Source organism: Myotis nattereri (genome assembly GCF_964212035.1).
Source record: "Myotis nattereri genome assembly, chromosome: 3".
NCBI classification, from domain to species: Eukaryota; Metazoa; Chordata; class Mammalia; order Chiroptera; family Vespertilionidae; genus Myotis; species Myotis nattereri.
The window spans coordinates 22,823,279-22,841,742 of record NC_138077.1 but is presented as its reverse complement, the minus strand read 5'-3'; the positions used below and the strand labels follow the sequence as shown (position 1 = coordinate 22,841,742).

Sequence of the window (18,464 nt, the reverse complement as noted above, 5' to 3'; positions counted from 1 at the left end):
CCAAAAGAAAGAGGTTTAGCTTTAAAATTCTCCCCAGAGATCCAGCATTGTACTCGAGTCTAGAAAGCCCACATGCAACATACTTCAGCTAGGCTTAAACGTAGCAGCCTCTCAAAATTAACATTCAACTACTGTCTGCTTAACATCTGCTCAAACATGGCAAGTTGCTGTGGTATTGTTTGACTCTAGCTAATAGCTTTCTTCTTACTAAATATTATTAGGGATAAATAATGGTCACTCAAATATAAACATGTAACTGATGCTAAAACAACTTATACTTTTTAAAAGCAATTTACTTAATGATACTCCTTAGGAAACACTATTATATCTTTTTGGCTTGACATAAAGCCAAAATTCTCATTCAGAATTGGAAGCTGGAAGTTAAATTAACATTATTAATTTGATTTTGCATACAAGCTATTACATTTTATGTAGAATCTCTGAAGTTTGCAGAAACCATATTTGATGACAAAACCGTTTGAAGCAATGCCCAAGTCAATTAAAACTATTTAAGATTTCCTTCATTTATTTCTTTTGAAAAACACCATTCTTAATTCTTGGTAACTTCTAACTGTATACGCATACTGGTATGAGAAAGATGTCTGGCTCTATATCTCTTCTTTCATTATGTCACAAAGGCACTCGGTTTTTGTTTGTTTTTATAGAACATTTGATTGCAGTTAGGTGCTGTTCTAAACACATTACCACATTAACTTATTTAGGGCTCATAAAAACTCTAAAAAACACATTATTATTATTCCCATTTCATAAATAAAAAAAACGATGTTCAGCAAGCTTTAACAACTTTCCAATGATTTTTTCAGTGAGGAATGGAGCTAGAAAAGGCACCCAGGCCATATGACTTGAGAACTTAGCCACCACAGTATACCACCTTTCAGAACAATTGCTAACATTTACTCAATACTTACTATGTACAGGCAAGTTCTAAGTGTTCTGCAAATGTTAACTCATTTAAACTGCATAACAACAGCACTAGCAGTTATGTACTATTAATATATCCACTTATAGGTGATGAAAGTAAAACAGAGTAAATGGGAAATGAAATGCCCAAGCTCACAAAGGCAATTAGTGAAGCTGGATATGAATATATACTGCCAACACACAACCAAGCAGTAGTGAAAATGAGGGGGTAAAAACTCTGACAGCTACTTATTTAGATAAAATAAAATTAATTTTTCAATCACTTGCTCTATTTTTCAGGTTTGTTCTACATTTAAGCCTCTCTCACAATAGACCAGGCTATGTCTTGGACTCATAGATCAGTGGTTAGAAACCTACAGAGCAAAACACCTGTCAGTTTTAAACCAGGGTAGTAGGATGGCTTTCTATGCTCCCTGGAAACGATATAGCATTATCCTGTCAATCTCATTTGTAGTTCTCAATACCACAAATATTTAAAGTTAGACTGAACTTTAGGCAGTATTGAGATTTTCAAGATCATATGGCTATGAAGAAAAAGGTCAGGACTTTGCTTAGTAGGTAATGACTTAGAATAAAACCTAAGGCTGCAGAAGACAGAGTAAGGCACTTATGACTTACTAGAGGCCCGGTGCATGAATTCATGCACAGGTGCGATCCGGCCGGCCGCCCCGATTGGGGATGATCGGGCTAGGCCAGCCAGAGGGAAAGAAAGTGGGAAGCTGGCAGGCCGGCCCCGCTCCTGATCGGGGTGGGGGGACTATCAGGGCGGGGCCACGCCCCATGGTCAAACTCCTGGTTGAGGGGACAATTTGCATATTAGCCCTTTATTATATAGGATTCCTAAGCATAGCTTCTTACCTGGATATAATGTGCAAGGGTGTGTATCTCATCTCTCTTTTAAATAATATAACGAGAGGCCCGGTGCACAAAAATTTGTGCACTTGGGGGGGACCCTCAGCCCGGCCTGTGCCCTCTTGCAGTCTGGGACCCCTCGGGGATGACCACCACCTCCTGGTGTAGGCCTGCTCCCCAAGGGATTGGGCCTAACCTGGCAATCAGACATCCCTCTGGCAGCCCGGCAGCCCTCAGGGGATGTCCACTTGCCAGCGGAGAGCAGACCTAAGCTGCAGTCGAACATCCTTAACGCTGCTGAGGAGGCAGGAGAGGCTCCCACCACCACCGCTGTACTGGCAGCCATAAGCCTGGCTTGTGGCTGAGCAGAGCTCCCCCATGTGGGAGCGCACTGACCACCAGAGGGCAGCTCCTGCATTGAGCGTCTGCCCCCTGGTGGTCAGTGTGTGTCATAGTGACCAGTCATTCCCAGTCTTTCTGCTGTTAGGGTCAGTTTGCATATTACCCTTTTACTATATAAGATAGAGGCCTGGTGCACGGGTGGGGGCCGGCTGGTTTGCCCTGAAGGGTGTCCTGGATCAGGGTGGGGGTCCTGCTGGGGTGCCTGGCCAGCCTAGGTGAGGGGCTGATGGCTGTTTGCAGCTGGTCACACCCCCGTCAGGGTGGGAGTCCCCACTGGGGTGCCTGGCCAGTCTGGGTGAGGGGCTGAGGGCCATTTTCAGGCTGGCCAGTGACTGAAGCTCCCAGCCTTTTTTTTTATTTTTTAATTCTGGGGTTTGTTTACCTTATATAATTGAAACTTTGTTGTCGTCACTAGAGCTCAGAGCCGGCTCCTGCTCGCCCCCAGCTCTGAGGCCACAGCCTGCTGAAAGCAGGTATCTGGGGTTTGTTTAGCTTCTATAATTGAAACTTTGTTGTTTTTAGAGCTGTTGCTTTCGGAGCTCAGAGTCGGGCCGCGGCAGGTGGGTAACCTTGGCTTCCTCCATCACTGGAGTAAGCAAGCCTCATGTTCGCTTCAGCTGCGTGGCTGCCGGCCGCCATCTTAGTTGGCAGTTAATTTGCATATCGCCCTGATTAGCCAATGGGAAGCGTAGTGAAGGTATGGTCAATTACCCTTTCTTTCTTTTATTAGATAGGACTAGTATACCGGTGCACGAGATTCGTGCACTGCGGTGGGGGGAAAGGGGCCCCTCAGTCTGGCCTTCGCCCTCTCCAATCTGAGACCCCTCAGGGAATGTCCATCTGCCTGTTTGTGCCCACACTTCTAACAGATAACAGCTCCATTGTTGTTTCTTTCTTATGCTTAAAACTATTGGAATTAGTAGGTATTCAAAGTCTGTATACATTTTGGGGGGACACCCTGTATATCTCTGTCAGCGGTGAAATAAACCAACAGCAGATTTGGAACCCCCAGACAGGGAACCTCGCTCACTCCTCACATGTTTCCCCACTTCACTTTCCACCTGTGTGGGCAGCAGGAGAATCAACGTTTTCTCTCATTAATTTGGAAAAGCACGTCCTGTCACCCGCTGCCTGGCCGGAGTGTGCTAGGCCCCAAGCAGGCGAGGCTCAGTCAGGGCAGCCTTCGCTCATGGGTACTGGCACCCAAAGGGCACATTCCTCCTCTACAGTCGCCCCAACTATCCCACTGTTTCACTGAGAGGACGGAGTTTCTCTCTGCCTCTGGGTTCTTGATCTTGAATGTTGACCGAAGGCACCTCAGCGAGGGCCGCCCGTGCCCACCAGGTGTGTCTATCTGCACCTGCTCCTGCCTCAGCACCTGCATTAACCCCCCAGAGGTGATCTTGTAGCTGCACTGGCCTCCATGGGAACAGGGCATCACCAATCCACCCTCTTACTGTCATCTCACAGGCGCCCACCCTCAGCACCCAGAACACCCAGACACTCTGCAAAGGATGTGAGCGCATCAGAGGGGATGTGTGCACATCCTGTGGGGGTGTTAGGCATGCCGGGTTGATGGCAGTTTGGTGGAGAGGCAAGGGGAACTTGTGCACACCTTGGTTTGCAACTGTTGCAGGCGCGGGAGGGTGACAGTGTGCTGGGGGATGTTCGCATGCCAGGGAGGGATGTGCACACCAGAGGCCTCTGGCTTTGCAGATCCGCAAACCCCTGTGGTGCGGCCAGGAGGATGTCAGTCTGGCCCGCCACGGTGGCTGTCCCTGCGATCCTGCACCTTCTGGGCCAGGAGGCGGATCTTGTGCAGCCATTCCTGGGTGCTGATGGCCTGCAGGCGCTACTTCAGCTCAGCCTGCAGGCTCCGCGTGGAGCGCTCACAGCTGTCACCACTGCCATGTGGGGAGTAAAGGCCGCCCTCCACTGGCCTGCCTCCCCTGTCCAGAGGCTCTCTGCGCTGCTCACCTGCACAGAGTGACTGCGGCTGGGTGGAAGCCAGGCGTCTTGCCTAGCCCAACTCTGGCCGATCTGCCCCTGTGCGAGCTGCCGCCCCGCCGGGAAGGGTCAAGGATACAGGTCTCTGGACCGCGGACAGCCTCAAGCGCTGCCCCCCGCCCGGCAGGGTAATAGATCCATGTCTTGGTCTCGTGGACAGCCTCAAGCACTGCCCCCCGCCCGGCAGGATCACAAATCTGGGTCCCAGGACCACGGAAAGCGTCAAGCGCTGCCCCCTGCCCCCAGGTCAGGGATCGGGGTCCCAGAAGGTGGACAGCCTCAAGCGCTGCCCCCCACCCTCCAGGTCACGGATCCGGGTCCCAGACCGCTGACAGCCTCAAGTGCTGCCCCCTGCCCACCAGGTCACGGATCCAGGTCCCAGACCGCTGACAGCCTCAAGCGCTGCCCCCTGCCCACCAGGTCACGGATCCAGGTCCCAGACCGCTGACAGCCTCAAGCACTGCCACCCGCCCGCCAGGTCACGGATCCAGGTCCCAGACCGCGGACAGCCTCAAGCACTGCCCCCCACCTGGCAGGGTCACAGATCTGGGTCCCAGGACCACGGACAGCCTCCTGCGGTGCCCCCTGCACGCCAGGTCATGGATCTGGGTCCCAGACCGCGGACAGCCTCCTGCGTGCCCCCTGCCCAGCAGGGTCACAGATCCGGGTCCCGGGACCGCGGACAGCCTTGCCCACTGCCACCTGCCTTCAGTATGCAAATTAGCCGCCATCTTGTTGCTTCAGGGTAGGGGTCCCCACTGGGGTGCCTGGCCAGTCTGGGTGAGGGGATGATGGCTGTTTGCAGCTGGTCACACCCCCTTCAGGGTGGGGGTCCCCACTAGGGTGCCCGGCCAGTCTGGATGAGGGGATGATGGTTGTTTGCAGCTGGTCACACCCCCTTTGGGTAGGGGGTCCCCAATGGGGTGCTTGACCAGTCTGGGTAAGGGGCTGAGAGCAGTTTTCAGGCTGGCAGGCGACTGAAGCTCCCAACCTCTCCTTTTTTTCTTTTTTCTTTTAGTCTGGCATTTACTTACCTTCTATGGCTGTCACTGGAGCTGAGAGCTCGCTTTAGCTCTGAGGCTCAGCTGCAGCTCTGAGACCTTGGCTGCTGAAAGCAGGTATTGGGTTTGTTTGGGTTCTATAATTGAAACACTGTTGTGGTCCTGCTGGCTGAAGCCCTGCTGACTGAAAGCAGGTTTCTGGAGTTTGTTTAGCTTTTATACTTGCAACATTGTTTCTTAGAGTGCAAGCTCAGAGGCCGGCAGTGGCAGGCGGGGAACCTTGGCTTCCTCCATCACTGGAGCAAGCAAGCCTCCTGTTCGCTTCAGTGCCTGGCTGCCGGCCGCCATCTTGGTTGGCAGTTAATTTGCATAAGGATATGCTGATTAGCCAATGGGAAGGGTGTCGGGGTTATGGTCAATTTGCATGTTTCTCTTTTATTAGATAGGATACTTAACCAGCTTCTAACGCAGCAAGGGACTCTGAAATGCATGATCTTAGTTTTATGACAAAAACATTGGCAGGCATAAAACATTACCCTAAATTTTTTTTTTTTTGCATTTTTTTACCCTAAAATTTTTTTAAGTTATCAGAAACTGAACTATTATGACCACTCTAATAGGGGAAAGAACACTTTGACTGAAACTTTAATCCTTTTCTGTTATCAATTAGAAAAAACTCATTTCAGAACCAAAGGTAAAGATAGAAATTATTTTATTGTTAAGATAATTGTAGCATTACACCTAACAAAACCAGATAGGCATTTGGTAATATTTTCTATCACTCTTCTTTCTGCCTAACATAAATCAGGGATTTAACTTATGAAGAGAAATTGCTCAAATCAGAAATCATTGGATATGAGTCCTGGTTTTGTCATTTATTAGGTATGTGATCTTTTACAAATCATTTATGCTTTCAGGATATTTGTAAAATGAAACTAATTAGCTTTCAATGCAGTGATGTGAGATGAATGATAAAAGATTTATGAAAGTGCTTTGAAAACTATAAAGCACAATACAAAGAGCTATAGATAAAATTCAGAAAAGGAAATATTAAAAAGGTTTTATGATAAAGGTGATTTGCCAGACATGCACTAAAAATTTTCTATTTTTATTACAGCATTAGAGCCATAATTATAAAGGTTACATGTGCTAGTAATTTTATTTAAAGTAAAATATTAAGGACAATTTAGAGACAATTATATCTTGTGAAAACTGTCATTTTTTTCATGCTAATAAAACATATATATGTTTCAGAAAAATCTCTCCTCTAAATTGTTCTTTTAACCCATGAACATACTTGGCATAAGATAATATTGTGTTTTTGTGGAAAACCAAAATGTTTGGAAAGGTGCTACAAAGTCAAACAACAGTGACAGCAAAAGTGATGGAGACAAGTCTTTAAGTAAACTTATTATTCCTTCTCCTTCCTGTGTGATAATCATGTTTTATTATGTTTTCTGTCATATACACTATCTTAAAATTTGGGATTAAAAAGCCATTTTATTGTCATAGATCTTTTACATTTGAAGCCAGAAAATTTTTCGTATGTTTATTTTAAATTCCATTAAACAGTGGTTAAAATGAGCACACTAGGATTCAAAGGTTAAATTTTCAATTATCCAGATAATTTGTTTCTTCACAATACTTATTCACCAAATATTAATAGCTGGAATTCTATTTAGTATAGTACCCCTCACTACAGAAGCTGTTAGAACTGCTGGGAAAGATTTAAATTTTTAGATATGGCCTTCAGAAGTTTATCATTCTATTGGGAAAATATGTCCAGCACTCATGAAACAAATAATATCAGCAGTATGTGAGTAAATATCAACATAGTGTTTACAGACAAGGACAAAAAGAATTCAAAGGAAGAGAGAAAGATCATGTGCTGAAATGCTTAGAAAAATCATATGGAAATTTACTTGAATGTGTCCTGAGTGTTTAAAGAGGGGAAGAGTAAGAAGGAAGACATTTCTAGAAGGGATAAAATCCTGAGAAAAAGTACAGAAATGAATTCTAAGCAATAAATACAGTAAACTCTGTGGATCCACTATACAGAACCTTGGAACCTCAAGCATAGAAGTGTAAAATTGATTTTGTAAGCAACTGAGAGCCAATGAATAATTTTGAGCAAAGCAGTAGTATGACCAAATGGTGGCTGAGAAAGCATCATCTAGCAGTGGTATTCACAAAAAGCAAAGTGAAATAAACATTTTCTGGTGGCTATCATTTGCCAGGCTCTGAACTAGGCACTTCATATATAATATTTATCTTCATCACAACCCTATAAGGTAGTTATTATCTTCCCCCTTAAAGATGAGAATAGTATGGGATAGAGAAGTCCCTAATCCTAAATACTTTCAAACAGGTAACTGAAATGTGAGACATGGTCAAGTAGACACATTAGGGGGCTGTACTAATATATTGCTGATGAGAAAGTAATGTGGTTCAGCCACTATTTGGTGGTTTCTCAAAAAGCTAAACAGAGTTACCAAATGACCCCACAATTATACTCCTAGGTATACACCACCCAAATTACAAACAGGTACTAAAAAAAAAGTGCATCTACAATAATAAAAGAGAAAGATGCAAACTGACTATACCTTCGCAATGCCCCACAGCCAATCAGGAGTGAGTATGCAAATTAACCCAACAAAGATGGCGGGTTAATTTGTATACGTAGGTGCCAAGCAGCCTGGGTCCTGGGGATGGGCATCCTCAGGACCCAGGCCGCTCTGAGTCTGTAGGCCCTCACGTAGGCCCAGAGTGGCCGGGGTCCCGGAACGCCCCCGGCCACTCCGGGCCTACGTGTGCAGGAGCCGAGCAGCCAGGGGTGGGGCAGGAACATCCCCGGGACCCAGGCACGCTGAGCCAGTGCATGCACAAGCGGCTGGGAGCGGGGCAGGAACGTCCTCTGCAGCGAGCAAGCAGTCCCCCACAGCAAGCAAGCACATAGCAGAGCCCTGCTTGCCCCTGGCTGTGGCAGCAAGGGGCAAGCAGTCCCCAGCAGTGAGCGAGCAGACAGCAAGGTTCTGCTTGCCCGTGGCCATGGCAGCGAGGGGCAAGTAGTCCCCCGCAGGGCCCCCACAGAGAGCAGACACCAGGGCCTACAGTGGCATCAAGCAGGCAGGTCCGCAGAGAGCAGAGAACCATGGGGAGTGGGCCTAAACCATCAGTAGGACATCCCCTGAGGGCTCCCAGATTGGAGAGGGTGCAGGTCAGGCTGAGGGACCACCCCCTCATGCACAAATTTCATGCACCGGGCCCCTAGTATATATGTATGTGCACATATATATGTATATATGTGCACATACATATATGAATGTTCAGAGCAACACTGTTCATAATAGCCAAAAGGTAGAAATGACCCAAATTTCCATCAATATATAAATGAATAAACAAATGGTGTATATACATACAATGACATCAGAAATAAAATACTGACACATGCTATAACATGGCTGTATCCCAAAACATCATGTTAAGTGAAAGAAGCCAAACAAACATGGTCACGCATTGTATGATTTCATTTACATAAAATTCCAGAATAGATAAGTTCATAGAGAAAGAGGGTCAACTGGTGGTTGCCAGGACTGGTGGTTAGGGAAGTGAAGAGAAAGCTGCATAATAGAAAGAGGTTGTACTTTGGAGTGATGCAAATCTTTTAGAACTAGATAGAGGTGGTGGTTATTATAAAACATTCTGAATGTATTTAACGCCACTTTAAATACATCCATAAAAATACATATGTAATTGTTCAATTTGAACAATTATGATTCATTTTATATTACAAAAATTTCACCTCAATAAATTATAGAGAACTATAGTAAACCAGAAAATATAAAAATCTGTCATACTCCATTTAAAAAATCCTGTTTGGGCTAATGAAATTGCTCAAGGTCATAGGATGAGTAGGAAGCAGAACTAGGACCCTTCTGCTATTCACTGCCATCTCTCTGGATAAGAACTAAAGCAAGACACCAGTTAGGGGGTAATGATTAATTAGACTTTGGGTGAAATGGTTGGTGTCTAGACTTAAGGAGATGGCAGTGGGAAAGGTAATAAAGGCATAAATATAAAAATATTCAAAATAGGAGTCATTAATTCTAGGTGAATGATTGAAAAAAATGTCAAGGTTTTGAATCTTAAAAGTATTTTTAAAAAGGAAAAAACTCAAGGCAGAAACAGTTTGCAATTGGATTTACTCAGTATTATAGAATAAATCATGAGCTAAAGTTACAATTTAGATTCAGTTTTAAAAACTTACACAATTTGCATCCTTCTGTATTTTATTGCCACTTGAAGATTTAAAAAGCAACCTTAGATAGAACCTTAACTGTTAAACAAGAGATACAAAATTGAGTTTCCATTGCAACTTGGCAATGAACCTGAAAAAAGAATCTATCTAAATCTGAAGACTTAGCATAGCAAAATATAAAAATGTAACAGTGTAGTGCATATAAAATATAAATACAATAAAATCTGATTTCAAATTCATGTTTGGTACAATATGCATGACATCCTACAATTACATTTTGCTTAATGTTATTTTGCTCTTTCAAAATCATACCGCTAGTAATCATTGCCAAATGTTCAAAATGTATTTTAATTTCAAATTAGTAATATTAACATTCACTAATAAATCAATAACAATGCAATGGTTATATATAAAACTTTCTTCTGGGCCCCAAGTTAGAGGAAAAGACTACGTATAACCAGCAAGTTTCTATATATAAATCCTATCGGCCACATTATCAATATATATAAAAGGCTAAGTGACTGACCAGACGGTCACTGGCAATCTATTAAAAGCCCAGCGACCCTTCTGGCAGAACGACCGGAACAACTGGTCGCTATGACGCACACTGACCACCAGGGGGCAGAAGCTTAACGCAGGAGCTGCCCCCTGGTCGTCAGTGCGCTCCCACAGCGGGAGTGCTGCTCAGCCAGAAGCTGGGCTCACAGCCGGCGAGCACAACGGCAGTGGTGGGAGCCTCTTCTGCCTCCGCAGCAGTGCCAAGGAGCAGCGAGCCAAGCTGTAAGGAGTGAGCAGGCAGGCAGTTAGGAGTAAGCAGGTGGGCAGTAAGGAGTGAGCAGGTGGTGGTTCGGTTAGGAGCAAGGGGTCCCGGATTACAAGAGGTAAGTCTGACTGCTGATCAGGCTTAAACCAATAGTCGGACATCCCCCGAGGGGTCCTGAATTGCGAGAGGGCTCAGGCCGGGCTGAGGGACACCACCCCCCATTCACAAATTTTGTGCATTGGGCCTCTAGTTTAAAAATAAACGTTGACTCACGCATGCGCAATACATAAAAACCTCTCACTGGCACCACTTGCACGCATGTGTTTCAATCTGTCATTGTCAATTATGAATTTGGTTGACACTTCTATTATATAGAAAGGGCAAATAGCGATATTAAAACATTTCTTTTAATTAATTTCCTTTCAATGTGCATGAATCCGTGCACCGGGCCGCTAGTAGTAATTATGAGGCTGAAATAAACCCTGTCTCAAGAATCCAGCATACAGCCTTGTCTTTCCCTATACCTGATTTTAAGGCCCCAAAGTTGAAAATGTTTTCTGTGGAAACTCAACTAAACTCCAATGTGACAGAACAGGCATGATTTGGCAGACCTTCCTACCCACCTACCTCAATCTTAGGCCTAGAGGAGACTTTAACTGCAAGCCTTACCAGACTGAGCTCAAGTTCTTTTATTCCCCTCTCTTTATTTCATTTGTTTACGTTTAATAATACAAAGGACACCTGGAATTCATCACTGAAAGGAGACCTGGAACTTTGACAATAAGACCTATATTTGCTTATATGCTACTCCCCTATCCATCCACCTGCTTCCTCTCTTCAGGCCACAGGTTCTCATTAAAGGCAGTACTAGATATTTTTCAAATGGGTATAATACATACAGCAAGTCATACAACGAAGCATATATTCATGTAACTGGAGTAAAAAAGCAAGGGCTGGTAAAAATGGTTGATTAACAGTGGCAATGAAAAGTAGCACAGATTTTTTGGAAAAAAATTAAGCAAAAATGTATAAAAAGCAGCTCTAAAGATTAATACCCTCTAACCTCATAAACTCATTTCTATAGAACCAATCCCAAGAAAACAATAAAAAAGGGAAAACACAGTTTGTAACAAGATGTACATCACAGTTTTACTGATAAGAGGGAAAAGCTGGAGAAAACATATTTTCAATAAGAAGAAATTAATAAATAATGTTACATCTCACTAAAGTCTGTCCTTTCCTTATCCAGACCAATATATGTCTTTAAATTTGAAAACTGTCATAATATTTTGAAAGTTTCTCAAATACACAGAACCTAGCTTTTTATCCTTAATAGAATTTACAATGTTAAATTTTAAATAACAAGGAGTGACAGCTGGGACTGATATAAATAAGTTATACACTGTGAGGTTTGGACTGTCAGATTTGTATTATAATATGCTTCAAAATCATATTAAAAGATCAAGACATCAAAGAAAACTGTATAAAACTATGAAATGAAATTCTTTACAGTTGTATTGATGAAAAAATATTTTCTGAACTAAGCATCATAAATATTTTCCTTTAAAGCAAGAGTTTTTTTACACTCAATTTATGAACTAAAACATATTTTTCAAAACAAAATGCCACTAAAGAATGAATGTATATTATGTAAATGATAGAAATCACATTAACTAGCTTTAGCCTATAGTTTAAAACACTATATAAGGAAACATTTTAATGTATCTTGTTTTCTACATAACTAAAGATAAAATGAATTAGGTTAATATCCTATATAATAAAAGTGTAATATGCAAATTGACTTAACAGTGGAACGACCAGTCAGCGGGGGGGGGGGCGGGGGGGGGCAGGGCCAGCGAGCAGGCAGTGCCAAGGCCAGCCAAGGCGCGTTTCAACGGGCAGAGGGAGGGAACGGCAATGGGGAGGAGGGTGTGACCAGCAGCAGTGGAGGGGTTACGGTGGGGGCCGGCACCATGGGTCACCATCAGCTCATCCGGTTGCCTCCCGCAGAGGGAGGCCGGGCGGCAATGGCGGGTGATCCTGTTTGGTCACCTCCCGCAGACGGAGGCCAGGCGGCGGCAGTGGCGGAGTGATGGGGGCAGTGCCATCCCCTGATTGGCTGGCAAGGTCGCCTCCCTCAGAGGGAGGCCAGACTGTAGCTTAGGGTGTTCCCTCTGGGGAGCAGGCCTAAGCCATCAGTAGGACATCCCCTGAGGACTCCCTGATTATGAGAGGGTGCAGGCCGGGCTGAGGGAACCCCCCACCTCCCAGTGCACAAATTTTCGGGCATCAGGCCTCTAGTATAAAATATAAGTGACCTTTAAAGTAATATAGAGGGCTAAAGAGACTCAAAGTCAAAATACTTACCAATTTTTATCTCTGTATGGTAAGTAACTTCTATTAGTGATTTATGAAGCTAGCATATCATTTATACTACTGTTCCAAACTTTAGACTATGAATATTTTGGGTCAGAATGCAAGAAGTAAATGCAAGCCATCCTTAAATCATAAGTACATATATATTTTCTCAATCAAGGCATACAAATATGTAACTACTGTCATTTGGTAGTCTGAAATTACTTTTGACAGTAAAACAGAATTCTTATTTTATAATAGAAAATTATGGCCTCTTGTTAATAAATAAAACACATAGTATTTTAAGAATAAGTGGTATCCAGAACAAACTGACTAATGATTTAGCACAATGTAATTATAAAATTTCATTTACCTTGTTTCCTTTGGCTCAATGAAAACTTCGATCTAAAACTCACATCTTATACAAAAGTTAAATTAAAATAGATCATAATCTTATATCTAAAATGTAAAAATATAAAACTTATAGAAGAAAATGTTGGAGAAAATCTTTATGATGTAAGGTTAGCCGAAAAAATTCTTAAATATGGCACCAAAAGTACCATCCATAAAAGACAAAGATCAAGAAATTAAACTTAATCAAATTAAAACAAAAACAATCCTATATAATAAAGAGGTAATATGCAAATTGACCATCACTCCAACACACAAGATGGCCGCCCCCATGTGGTCAAAGATGGATGGCAGGAGAGGGCAGTTGTGGGTGATCAGGCCAGCAGGGGAGAGCAGTTGGGAGGGACCAGGCCTGAAAGGAGGGCAGTTGGGGGGAACCAGGCCTGCAGGGGAGGGCAGTTAGGGGCAATCAGGCTGGCAGGGGAGAGCAGTTAGGGGTGACCAGGCCTGCAGGGGAGGGCACTTGGGGGTGACTGGGCCAGCAGGGGAGGACAGTTAGGGGTGACCAGGCTGGCAGAGGAGGGCAGCTAGGGGCAATCAGGCCAGCAGGGGAGGGCAGTTAGGTGCGACAAGGCTGGCAAGGGAGGGAAGTTAGGGGTGATCAGGCCAGCAGGGGAGGGCAGTTAGGGGCGACCAGGCCGGCAGGGGAGAAGTTAGGCGTCGATCAGGCTGGCAGGGGAGTGGTGAGGGGGTGATCAGGCAGGCAGGTGAGCGGTGGGGAACCAGAAGTCCTGGATTGTAAGGGGGATGTCCCAAATTGGAGAGGGTGCAGGCTGGGCTGAGGGACACACCCCCTCCCTCCCCCCGCCCTGGGCATGAATTTCATGTGCACTGGGCCTCTAGTTTTATAAATAAAAAGGTAAAGAATGACCTTTTAGTATTATACTGTAACAATAAATATTTAAGGTAAAATACAGTTATACATACAATCTAGAGCTCATAAATTTGTGTTTTTCTCTTTGACCCACCTGTAAAGCATGCTAGGATTTATTCAAGGTTTTTCATTTAAGTAATTATCAATACTTACCAGCAGCTTCAAGAACCAACTGTAGTCTGGCTTTGGCCTGTTCAGCTGGTGGCTAAAAATCAACCATAAAAGACATTTACAGGTCAGTTTTAATAGATGGAGCGTTAAATTAATGCACTGTTACGTGAATATCAGAAAATATAGAGAACTTTATAATAATCAATATTAACATCCATCCACATTTTAACAACATTCCATCACAGCAGCCCTACCAATATGCTTTCTCACCTTAGTAATCAAATCATATTTTTCATTAATATGATGCAAGAATTAAGTTTTTCCTTTTTTATTTTTCCTGGAAAAGGTTTTGTTTACTACCCAACACGTACCAATCAGCAATAGCCTAAATAACTGAAACTTAATAATGAGGCAAACCCACATACTTAACCACATATTTTCAAGAGGTGCTATTTCTTAGCATATGTAAACATGTGAAGTGTGACCTACTAGAATTTAAATAGTAACTTGAAGTACAATACTTCAGTCAAGAAACATCCTCAAACGAAATATTTTCTGTTTTTTTTTATTTGTATTGGAAAGGAGCAATTGTGATGAAGATAGGACACAACATGAGTTCATGCTTTCAATTCCTACTGACTATCCTAAAATTGTCCTCTCAATAAACCTTAATTCAAATAGTTGGTTAGGCTGAAATGAAAGTACTTTCCTTCCAGTGACCTTATTCTGAGAATTTTTAACAATGTGTTGATAGTATTCAAACTCATAGATTGTATGAAGGATCTGTTAAAAACTGTTTTTAATTCTTAGAACTTTAAAATACATTTATAAAGATGTCTGCAAGTGGCTAAACCACCTCATGTTTATATATGAAACCATCATTTGAGAATTAACATTTTATAAAATATATCAGAATATTTTGCTATTTGTGAAAAAACAGCTTAAATGAAAAGAATTGGGTATAGAAATATGTTATGCTCAGAAGAGTTTAAGAATTAGAATGGTGCTTTTGAATAAACTGTAGGAAACAGGATGGGAAAATGGTAAATGTGATGGGAGGGAAGACAAGGAGAGCCTTTTATATCACAGAACAGGGGTGTTAACCCTACAACAGGGGCTGGTTTTATAAATAAGTTTCATTGGAACACAGCCATGCCTACTTGTTTATATGTTGTCTATGGTTGCTTTTGTGCTCAATTCAACAGCAGCAGAGTCAATTATTTGTGGCAAGAAACTTTTGCTGGCAGAGCTGAAAATATTTACCGTCTGGACCTTTATGGACATGTTTGCTGACCTGTGCCAAAGAAGATGGAGAAACTTAGAATTTGAGACAGCAGGTTGATGAGATGAGATCTGTATTTTGATACATCATTCTAGCAATACACTTCCGGATGAACTGAAAGGAATGTGACTGGAGGCAAGGAGCACCGTTAGGGAGCAATTAAATTCCAGGCGAGAGGCTATGGGGGCCGGAGGTGGAGCAGCAGCAGTAAGGCTGGACAGGAAGAACTAGATTTGAGAAATATTTAATTGGTGACATGTCTGTGTATGAGAGGAAGAGCTGACAAACAAAGAGTACTTTATGCCATACATTTGTAGGTAAAGTGTAAGTAATTGTGCTTTATAAAGTACTGAAAATACGTGACATCAAATTAAAATATAACAGCAACATATCGATAGAAGACTGTGACATCCACCGAACATAATTTTTCTAACAGTTATCAACTAAACTGCCCACAGGAGACAAACAGGTAATATAAGCATGATGGCACATGCATCTGACATCAGCATCAGCGGAGTACGGAGAACTCTGGGGCACACGCTCCAGCGAAGGGTGCAGCTGATACTCAGCACAAACTCAGTGTTGTCGTGCAGAGATGCAAGTCAGGGGTGACAACGTTCCTTGATTTTTCATGAGACCTTACGTCACCATGGAGACCAATACTGTATGGAACAAGCACTACTTCTAAGAGACAGGTGCAATCCCAAGACAGTTTGTGATCTCTGCATCTACTTAAAACACACAACTGAAATTTAATACTTTGTGCAACGTGACACAACTAGAATGGCAACAAGGAAATGATGTTCTTACAAGCAGGTCCCAAGCAAGCTAAGAATTATGAAGCATACATTTCAGAGTGTCCTATTCAGCACTGTCCTTTGACAGAAAAATGATAGACACCTTGTTGGTTAATATATTTCATGGTAAAGTTTTGTGTATTTCGTAAGGAAAGACTTTCTTAATAATTAAAAAATATTGAAGACATAGAAAAATATACAAAATGAGTGTCCACATCTAATAAAATATTAACAGTATTATTAAAGTCTCCTACCCCACAAAATCCCCCTGCATAGCAGTTCCCTCCCTCTCCTATCTATAACAACTGTCTTGAAAATATAGTGATTTGCCGGGGTCCAACCCCAGCGGGTCCAGGGGTCCCCAAAGGTGTGGACGAGGTCGGCGAAGAAGGAATGACACGGAGACAGCGTTCAGTTGATCAGCAGCCTAGCCAGGATCTCCAGCCAAGTTCTGGTCTCGATCTCCAGAGAGGTTCTGCTGTTTATTGTCTTGTTACATTCGTATTTATCCCAGTTGATTTTAATCCTGTCAATTTCTATTACAAAGGTTAGGGCGTTTCTTATCTCCATTCCAGGGAGTAAAGATTATGTAGCTTAAGCATGATTGTTTGTAGTGATTAACTACCCGCCTGGCACTTAGTTAAGGAGTTTCATCCCCTCCCTGACTTCAGGGAAAAATTCCTACCTGGGGAAACAACCTTTCTCGGAGAGGTGACCTTGGTTAAAACACACAGCGCTAAGGGGAGCAAACATATTAAGAACAGTATGCTATATACGCCAGGTCCCTTGAAACATATGCTGTGCAGATGTTTCTTTCCTGCAGCGACTGTGTCAAGCAGCAAGGATGGACCGGCTTCCGGCAGTGATTACCATTCCTAAGGAAAGATTCTTGATGGTTGATGTTTATGATAAATCACCTGTTAAGACATATTTATATTTTCATTAATTCCTTTTACTACCTATAATATAGGGTTCATATTTCCAAGATAAAGAAACTCGGGGAGTAAGAGCAGTTCAGTAACTTGTCTCTACTAGTAAATGACAGACTAAAATCAAGAGCCTCTGACTCCAAATCTCAGGATCCTTCTAATTAAATCACTAGAGAATATTCATGAAGTCAAAGCAAACAATTTCATAGATATAAAAGCATAAGGAAAGTTTTTTTGATTCTGTTCAAAAGAAAAATCTGTCCAAAATAATACATTTGTACCAGTAAATGAAATATAATTCCATTCTAAATACATTTTCCTATACAGATGCAACTCGCTAAATTATTTTTGTAAAATATAGGGATCAACCCCAACTATGGGGATAAACTATATTGTTAATTCACCAGATTTTTAAAAGTAATTTATATCTTATAAATACTTTTATTCTTAAAAATTTTGATTAATTTCTCACTCATTTTTCCTGGATAGGGAATTCGGCTGTGAATAGTCTCTCATTTTTTGTCCATCTGCAAGTATCTTTATTTTACTCTGACAAGTGAATAATTTGAATGGATATGGAATTTTGGTGGCAGTCTTTTTCGTAGCTATCTGCCCCTCAAATCTTTTCCAAGGGCCTTGAGCTTGTCCCAGAAGAAGAAAAGCATCATAACAGGTCTCCTGGCTGAAACCCTCCTGGTCTCATCATATTAAGTAGGCTTAGAGTAAAAATAACTTTGGGGCTTGAGTGCCAACATTCCTAATGCTTTAGCTATTTTAGGGTATATTAGACCCCAGGGATTAGCATGAATTCCATCTAAAGTTGGCAAGTGGTACTAATGTCATTCAGAACCAGAAATTAAACATTATTCAATAAACTAGAGGCCTGGTGCATGAATTCATGCACCAGTGGGGTCCCTCGGCGTGGCAGGCGGGGACTGGGCTGAAACCAGCAGTCCAATGTTGCCTGCCACTCCTGCCTGCCGCTCGCACTCATCCTGGCCCCGCTCCTCCTGTGGCGGGCCTGCGCCTAGTCAGTCCTGATAGGGAGAGGCACTCACCAGCTAGGAGCCCTGCATCTGGCACCCATAGGTCAGCTGAGCAGCACTCCTGCTGTGGGAGCGCACTGGCCAGCAGGGGACAGCGCCTGTGTTGAGTGTCTGCCCCCTGGTGGTCAGTGCACATCATAGCGACTGGTTGACTGGTTGTTTGGTCACTTAGGCTTTTATATATATAGATAATAATACCAAATACAAATGCATGGAATATAGCAATTTTCAATATAAGGATTACACAATGAGGACATATTTAATAACAATGTCACAACTATATTGTAAACTTACAGAGAAAAAACATTTTAAAATATTCCTTACCTTAGTAGTGCATAATTAGATAACTGTCTATCAACAAAATTGAATTATAGAGAATGTAAATGTTGTTCCCTTAAAAAAATAAATTTTAGCATTGACAATAACAGAACAGT

At 42.7% G+C, this 18,464-nt stretch overlaps 1 protein-coding gene across 1 annotated transcript in view; it reads right to left on the bottom strand.

Annotated features, from left to right (window-relative positions):
• RSRC1 (arginine and serine rich coiled-coil 1) overlaps nucleotides 1–18,464 on the bottom strand; it is a 357,359-nt gene that overhangs the window by 125,023 nt on the left and 213,872 nt on the right. Inside the window, exon 6 of the mRNA XM_081086755.1 lies at nucleotides 14,019–14,070. Within this exon, the coding sequence (XP_080942881.1) occupies nucleotides 14,019–14,070 (52 nt within the window). The remainder of the gene's footprint in view (nucleotides 1–14,018; nucleotides 14,071–18,464) is intronic.